At 36.9% G+C, this 9345-nt stretch overlaps 1 protein-coding gene across 1 annotated transcript; it reads right to left on the bottom strand.

The window, feature by feature from the left end:
* Positions 1 to 311: 311 nt before the first annotated feature.
* Positions 312 to 3668, bottom strand: LOTGIDRAFT_173577 (hypothetical protein; the record flags this gene model as incomplete). Its single annotated transcript, XM_009051350.1, has 2 exons — positions 312 to 3196; positions 3629 to 3668. 2 exons carry the CDS (start codon positions 3666 to 3668, stop codon positions 312 to 314), a joined length of 2925 nt encoding a protein of 974 aa, XP_009049598.1.
* Between the last annotated feature and the right edge of the window lie 5677 nt (positions 3669 to 9345).

The following is a 9345-nucleotide window of genomic DNA, read 5'->3' as shown; positions in this document are numbered from 1 at the left end:
TTTTTCCAAAAAATAGGACGCATTTGGAATGACTTTTATGTTGTACCATCCAAAATCTACAAGGAAGACAATAAAACATAAAAATAGAGATGTTTCAGGGACATGCCACAGTAGGAGTCTTTCCTTTATGTAGCGTCTAAAATCAACTACATGTACGTGTATTTTCTAACATATGTGTGGTAATAACCAAAGATGAACAATGACATTTGCATATCGTGAAGAGTAAGTTGATTGTAAGTTTACTACTTTAGCAGTCCGACGGTAGTTGTTGCAAAATATTAAAATCTTACTAAAGCAATCTCTTACCTTCTTTAACCAAATTTTGGGGGAAATTCAACTTCGGTTTGAGTTTGTGGATTTCCACCCGTCATGAAATTAGGTACAGAAGCAATCGGTCCAACAACTGGGGCAAAGTTTCCCGATGGTTGTCCTGCTGCATTAGTAGGTGGATCACCCAGCACGAGACCTTGTATCCCGTCTGACGGAGGGTCGTTGAGAGTCTGTTGAGGCATGGCTGGCGGTTCGGCAACTGGTGGTTGAGCAACCGATAATCCTACTTGAGATGCTCCTGCCGATAATCCTACTTGAGATGCTCCCGGGACACTCCCTGATAATCCTGGGTATAGCTGGCTTCCACTTGCTGTAGCTAAACCAGGCGATAGTTGAGTCGAAGATGATGCTATTGCTGAACTCTGTGGTACCAGAGGTGGTTGTCCATTGAGATTCTCGGATACGAACAGACCAGCAAGTCCTGGTGAAAACTGGGCACCCGAAGATCCCTGAATGGGTACAGTGATGAGTTGACCTTGACCTTGACTCTGACTTTGAGCTAATGCTCGTGGAATCCATTGCATCAGAATTTGTAGTAAGGATGTTGGAGATGGTGGTTGGGTCTGGACGGGATAAGGCCGCGAGGCAGAGTATTGCGATGACACGGGATAAGGTGTTGGTATAGGATAGGGGGTTGGGAATGGGATAGGTGAAGGTATTGATATGGATACGTTCGTCAGTGGAATATTGTTCACTGGATAGGGAATGGGGTAGACTCTGGGTGCTGTATTTATCGGAGTCGGATACGATCGTGGATACAAGGATGATGGAGGAATCGAGTTAGATGGTGGGAACAATGGTAGAGGTGGACTGATCTGTGGAACTGATCGCAAACCTACTGGTAAAGTGTTAAGACGTACAGGAAAGTCTCTTGATACCACTGGAACGGGTGGGATTTGCACATTTCCTATGGTAATTGGAAGACTTACGGTAACAGGTATACTTCTAGGAAGGACCAATGGTCTTGCTAAAGATGGTATATAAAGTGGTCTCACCGAGGGAATATTAAGAGGATGTGGTGCAGACCCAGTCGATACACGAGATGCAACTCTTGAAGTTGACATTGCTCTAACACTGGCTAGTAATTGAGATAAAAGAGACGTAAGTCCCGAAGAATATGATGGAAATTGTCGTGAAAGAAGTGACAATCGGTTCACATAAGGATTTGCGTACATTGAAGAGAGTCCAGTGTCGTACATACGTTTTTGTGTTAAAAACGGATTACGATAATTATAACTATGATCAGCGTAACCATATCTCGGTCTTGGATATGGATAGCTCCCATAACGCGGATAAAATCCGTTACTTGAACCAGTTCTTCCGACATAACCGCCAACACCAGAACCGTACCTGTGGTATCCACCACCAGGGAAAGGTGACAACCCTGCTCCTGTACGCGTGATTCCGCCAGACGATCCAGTGTCAAATGTATTCCCGCCAGATCCTGTACCAACTGCGTTTCCTCCAGATGATCCTGAACTGATTGGATTACCAGACGAACCAGTGTTACCAGAACCAGAATTCCCAGAAGAATGGGAATTTGACGAAGGGGGATTAGCTGGAGGATGAGGAGCATGCCATCCGTAATCGTAATCTGAGCCTCCTGAGTCGGACCAGCTGGAGTGAGAGCTATCGTAGTATGAGTGTTCAGATGAAGAATATGGGAAAGGATTGTCGTACGAATAATCCGATGAACTCGATGAATAACTGTCAGCTGAGGAATAGGCCTCTGCCGAGGGAGGTGGTGGTGGAGGAGGAGGAGGCTTGTGTTCTGGTGGAGGTGGAGGGGGAGGGGGTCCCTCCGGTTCACTTGGTCCAGATTCGTCGGAGGCGCTGTTATCCTCTGGCGGTGGCGGTGGTGGTGGCGGTGGCGGTGGTGGAGGTGGTGGGGGAGGAGGGGGTGGTGGAGGTGGAGGACGATGTTCGGATGAAGATGAATCAGAGGAAGAGTCATGATAACGTTGTTGATGACCAGGATCAGCAAGAGGTGGAATGTCGACAGAATAGTCGTAGTTTCCATTGTAAACTTCAAGAGGCGCGTCGCCAATCTCCAGTGGAGAATCGTCGGCTACATAAACTGCAAGCGGTGTGTCATAGGTAGGCTGCGGTGAATCGTTTGAGGCATGAGGGGTATCGTAAGTAGGTAAAGGTCCATCGTTTGGCGCGCTTGGGGCGTCGTATGTCGCTAGTGGTGTGTCGTACGTAGGAATAGGTAAACCGTTAGCTGCAAGAGGTGTGTCATAAGTAGGTGGTGCTGGACCATTCGCTGCAAGAGATGTGTCGTATGTCGGTAAAGGTGCATCGTTGGGTGAAATCGGGGAGTCGTAAGCTGCTAGTGGTGTGTCGTAAGTAGGTGGTTCTTGGCCATTAACTGCAAGAGGTGTGTCGTAAGTGGGTAAAGGTGCTTCGTTGGGTGCAATTGGAGAGTCGTAAGCCGCTAGTGGCGTGTCGTAAGTAGGGGCAGTTGGAGTAGGTTGTGGCGGACCATTCGCTGCAAGAGGTGTATTGTAAGAGGTGTATTGTGGAGGTGAGTTATTGGGGATAGGGTAATCATAGACTGGCAAGGGTGAAACATTGTTGACTAAGGGTAAAGGATTAGTAGAAACAGGAGAAGCATTAGCTGGAAGAGGATAGTCGTTCGCTGCTGGTTGTTGTGTACCGTATGTTGGAACGACGGTATCGTATAGAGTTCCTGTTTCAGCCGCTGCTAATGGAAAGGGGTTATCATAAGCAGTGTCAGTATAAGCTGGATACGCATAATCACCGTCATCATTTAGATCAAGAAGTGTATCTAGTGTAGATATAGCTTCGCCTTGAAGTCCATCCAGTCCTCCATTTGCACGACATCCAGTAACGAACATGAGCACTGAAATATGAAAATTAACAATTTACGGTCTTTACACACTGAAGATTTCACGATTTCAAGTTTAGGCTTAACATTCTTGTGGATAGCTTTCGCAAATGAGTTATAAATATGAGGACATGATATGTTATACAATTCCCCCTGACGTTTACAATAGATGCTGTTTACCAATGTGCATGTATATATTATATGGTCCGATTAGCAGTGAATTGTTTCCAATAATTACCAATATTATTTTCTGCAAAAGCAAAAATTTGGATACATGTGGTTCATCTTCGTGGTTTTTTAGGTGGAGAGAAAAAACCGAGGATTTCGATTTATCAAGTACATATTCAATTAATGTTCTTGATTAGCAAGACAAAAACTGGTATCGATCAAAAGGCATTTTATGTACAACAATATTGGTTTGGGACAAGAAAACAGAATCATGCTCACCTGGTATAAGTAGTGTTACCAGATATCGTGTTGAAAACATTCTGAGTCTGATATTAACCACGTTTTTTTATTTGTCTTTTCAAAAGCAAAGAACACACAGTTTTAGAAAATATCTGGTCGATCTTGGAAATCTTTAGAAAATTCTTCTTCACTTGGTCTAATCTTCCTTGATCTTCTCCAAGATTTATTGTGTCGTCTCTTATCCTTGTTGGTTTCTTGCAATTCCTTAAATTCGTAGCAACCAAACACTTTCCGGAGTTGTTTTGGAATTGCTTCCCAACACATTAAACTTAAAGTTTCCTAAACCTCGATATACAGTTTATATTTTAATGTCCAATTATATAATGTCTATCTCCGAATAATGCCTTGTAAATCTGATTTCTGAAAAGCACCATCCATTTTACAGATTCTAAAAACTTTAAATAATATTTTAGTTTTCTCCTGTAAGAAAATTTAAACTGAACTATTTTAATTTTGGTCACATAATTACAAATACGTCTTCACATCGATAATGATCTAATTTATCTGTTGCAAAGTTGAAGTCTGAAATGTTATTAGCATGTGATTTTGATGGTCAGCTGCTCAGATCAACTAGACGTCCAGTAGTGACGCTAATTACTGGCGGATTAATATTGCAGATTAATATATAAACGACAAACAAACTATTATAGTTTACTATACAAACGAACGTGACGCAGCTACTCAAAATCTTCTTTGTGGATTTTCAATCAAAAAAATAAATAATTAACCAACTTTTTTGCTTGAAAAAACTCAAATATTTTTGAATGACGTTACAAGGGTGATAGGGTCAAATTTTATATGAATTATTATGAACTGCTAATTTTCGATTTTTTTTTATTTCCGAATTAAACTCATTTGATTGAATTGTTATTGTGGTTGCCTCCCTTAGCTCTAATCTGACCAATACAATGTATTTATATTGAAAACGGAAATGAATAGAAATATTTGAATTGTATTTTGTTTTAACCTTTGCAATAGCCTTTTGATGTCAATGTCATGATTTGTTTGATAATTAAATATTACCAAAAAATTTAGATTTATTTGAATTAAGAACCCAGTCACCTTTGCCTTGGTATTCTGCACTTTGTTGTATCAGATATTTTAAGTGCAATCAGAAAGGACATATCTAGAAAATGCCTGAGGAGGGGGCCGAAAATGAGATGTATCTCCTCGACAGTGCCCGAAGGCCCGAAAGCCTAAAGTCCCTTGAGGTTAGGGATCTTGGGGCTGCCAGAGGTTCACTAGAAGCCAGCGGATTTCAAATGGCCTGAGATGAATTTTGAGCATTTAGAGGACTTAATTTTCACTTCAAAATAAGACTTATCGCAGGCCTGAGAGGGGGCATGGTCTAATGGTCCTCCCTCTAAATACGCTACATACACTTTCTGCATAAGCCATATAGGCTTTTGTCACAAAATATTCTTTATGTCAAAACGTTTTATTACATAATTTCCAAGACATAGTGACCATGTAATGTAAGTCATATGGAGATTTTTTTTAAAATAAATATTTTATGCAAAGAGTCTTCAGCAAAAGTCACCAATCCAACCGATCATATATTCTGATTATTAAATAACGGACACAATTTTATGGAAATACTACTCCTTAGTTTTATTACACACTACGTTTCAATAATCTACATCTGAAGATTGTTGAAACGTAGTGTGTAATAAAACTAAGGAGTAGTATACTATATAATTGTGTCCGTTATTTAATGTGACCCCTATAAATGTCGCTAAATGATTATATTCTGATTAATAAGAAGTATACGAGTCACCCAATGTTTGTCCCGGGGCGTCTTTCATCCTTATAAATAGCCTTATGTAAATATGTGATATTTTAAACACTCTTCTTCATTTGACTTGAAAATAAGTTTAGCCATAAAAAAATATTTGACGATGATATATCCAAATGAAATATTTCACTTAAGGTGGAGATAAAACAAAATTCTTGTTTTATGACAAAAACTTCCGATATGTCAATAAAAAAAGTGGGTGTTGACTATAGCGAGGTCTCACTTAACTAGTAATTTTAATAGGTTTTTCCAGATATCTATCAAAAATCGTTCAACTAACCACGTAGCCTTAAAGGGACAGATGCGCCATTTGGGAGGAGGGGTGAGTCTTGAATATATGTAAATAGTCTTCAGAATGTACGAAAATCGTATAATTGCTTCAAAAATATAAGTACTTTTTTTCCTATTCAATAGATTTCTTTTCTATATGACAGTTTCACAACTAGTCTTTTTAACTTTGGGATAATTCTGAACTTACATAATTTGAAGGCTCAAATTTCGAAGATGATCTGTGAATATTACTGATTGGCTTCACTAAAAAAAAAACATCCCGTTTCTGAGACTAAGGTACGATTGCTAAAAAAAATGGCAGACCTGTCTGTATACTCATGAAGCTCACTTCCAATTGCCTATGTTAGTGGTTCCCAACCTATTACAGCCTTCACACCCCTGGAGAAATCGTGATGATGTGAGGTGCTCTCTCAACTAAAAATAAATTCTTCCCCTACACCCTTGACACCCTAGTACCACACCCCCAGGGGTGAAAACACCCCAGGTTTGGTACCAGGGGCCTTATATAGCCATATATTTAGATAATGCTCTAGTGAACGATGAATTCGAATTAATTTATTGAAATGAACTGACCGGTAAATTGTACTTTGAAAATGGTTTGCCTCTTTAAAACTGAATATGAGACATCTCCAAATTTAGTAAACTGAAGTATTTTTATCTTTATTTATTGACGGCTGTAATTGATTTATAAATGTATCGTTTATATTTCCCTATAGATCTTTTGGAAACATAATAGTGTATAAATGTAAATATGTTGAAGTAAAATATGAATTTGTTGTAATAAAGATATATATATATATAAAATTTAGTAAACTAGTAATTTTCAATATTAAAACCTATCAAGTGGGATAGGTATAGAGGTTGGGTGGGTTGAAAAATTTCACCGATGACGACACATAGTCACAGGTTATGTTATTAATGTCTTGATGGAAATGTCGAGTTAAATAGTTGAGAATTATGAGGTTCATTTGATGCTGTGTATCATTTATCTTTAGGCGAAAAGAAATTTCCTTGAGACACTCTATCATGGCGGAACAGAAGCGCCAATACATAACCTTTCCACTGTAGTCTGTATCTTATGAGGTTTGATCTTGTTATTTCCCTTGATAGCCTTTAACCACTATGACAGAATAAAGTTAAATAGTAACGGAGTTGTAAATGCTATCTCAGTGGTAAAGTGTAAAGCAAAATCAAATAATTAAGGGTCATGTAATAATTAATAAGAGAAAATTACTTGTAAGAGTAGAAATTGTGAGAGCCAAATGGGCCCTAACTGTCACGCCTTATTGTTTGTTACCAGCAGAATTCCAATGAGTGACCGATCAAGAAAGGTCAAGAAAGGTCAAAAGGTCTTTTTTGTGTATCCAGGCTGTACATACATCGACATTTATCATTGATTAAAACTCTTAATTATATGCATTAATAACATAATGATACATAATAATAGCTAATAGCCTAGACTGATATCAGCTTCAATTGAGAATTTGTTCGAATTTTGCAGGGTGTGGGGGCGATCCCCCTAGTAAAGGGCCTTAAATGCCACACAAATTGATGAGAAATTGTTGCAAATAATTTAACTGATTAGCTTAGCTGAGCAATCCAAAAGGGATGAACCATGAAAGGGACAAATTCACCATCCGTTTGACCAATCGTACCTTAGTCTCTGAATTGGGAATTTTTAGCTTATCAGTGATAGTGTTCAATTCACACCTGTCAAATCCACGTGTGTCCAGAATTATCGCTGTATAGAAAGTTAAAAAGACGAGTTGTTATATAATTATATAAAAGACATTATAGAAATAGAAAGATAAATTCTTATTTTGAGGTATTGAAGTAATTTACGTACATTTTTTCTGAAGACTATTTACATATATTCAAAACCCACATCATCCCCCTTACAATGGTTTATCTGTTCCTTTAAATTGGTTTTAATTGTAATTAATTGTATTCACAGTATTAACTAGTAATTACACTTCACTGTCCTTTCTACTTTCCTATCTCTTCTCTGTTTCTGAGTTTTATTAAACTTGACCTCTAACCATGTCCTTTCTTAACTATGGTAATGACCACATAATCTTTCTTTCCTGTGTGGTCAATCTGCCTTATATGTGTTTTTCCATAATTTTTAAGAGAATTGGAATAGCAGCCTCAAAAATACTGATAATCTTTTTAGAATGTCTATAAAAATATTAACAGAGGTCTTCAATCTTGCTTTTACAGATTACAATTTTCTGCCAAAATTTGTGACTTTTTTGGTTGAAATTTCTAGGAGAGAAATAGAAATGTGTTTTTTTTCAATGTAATTTTACAAAAAATATATTTTTATAAATAAAAGCAATCTAAGATTTTCATGTAGTGCTTGTATACACTTTTTCAGTAGATTCCCTTTGGTGGTAAGTTATTTTATTTTTTAACCTGGTTGTAACTACTTTGTTTTTGTACTTTTAGGGGTTTTTGTTGTAATATAATACATCTTTACGATTTACTCCCCCCACCCCTCAACATCAGCTAGGCAGTGACAGAAGTCATTGATTTTTCAACTCATCCTTTCAATAATGTCAATTTGTAAAATAAAAGCTAAGATGTTCCACAGAAACTATTGTACAAAGTTTATTGTCTTAAAAAGATACTTTGATGACAAAATATGTTAAGACAGTTGATATATATATAGATAGTAAATAGATTATTATGCAGATATTCACGATAAATAATATATTCCAATACCATGATTTGTGATAGCCCTTTTTCAGAGAAAACATATCAAATACAGAATCAGTTTAACAAATGATATGAAAGTTATTGTCAAAAAATAATTCTATATATTAATGCCTCTTCTGATTTATGGTAGAACACACTTCATTCCTATTGAAAAGTATAATGTTGAAGATTTTTAAATAACATTATGGAAAAAAATTAATTATTTAACCAATTTAACATGCAGCAATGATTAAAACCTAATTCAAAACTTGCCTTTAAAAGGATTCTAGCTTTTATATGAGTATCTTCACAATTGTCAAGCCATTATGAACTTTGTCTCTTTCAAAGATGAAGTTCACAATAGCTTAACCATTGTAGAGATGTGTAGAGGGGACATTTATAATCTATAGTCCTCAAAAAAAGGACAGATTATGACGTCATTATAGAAAACAAAACTCTTGTTTCAAAAGTGCAATATGTGTCATTGATACACGTACAAAAGCTAGATAATCCCTGTTAAATGTCCATACAATTCAAATAAAGATGATCACCAAATGTAATTCTTTTGAGCATATTAGTAAGAGAAAGGGCCAAGATCAATGAGCTTGATTAAAAAAAACATAAGATATAATATGATATACCCTAAACCACAACAAATAAATAAATATATAAATATTAAAATGATTTACTTTGTAAGATAAACCTACATATTGCACAAAATTGTCCCAACCTATTTGAGATTCAATTTAAAATTGTAGATCATCATAACACACATTATAGATATATTCTCACACATTTTAGCAATTCATTCTCACACATTTCAACCACATACTTACACACTTTCACCTAGTTTATTCTCACACCTCTCAGCCAAACAAGTACACACTTACACACAATTCAGTCTCAAACATCT

The sequence above is a fragment of the Lottia gigantea genome (genome assembly GCF_000327385.1).
Source record: "Lottia gigantea unplaced genomic scaffold LOTGIsca_164, whole genome shotgun sequence".
Classification (NCBI taxonomy): Eukaryota; Metazoa; Mollusca; class Gastropoda; family Lottiidae; genus Lottia; species Lottia gigantea.
The sequence above is the reverse complement of the archived record's forward strand: the minus strand, read 5'-3'. Positions and strand labels throughout refer to the sequence as shown.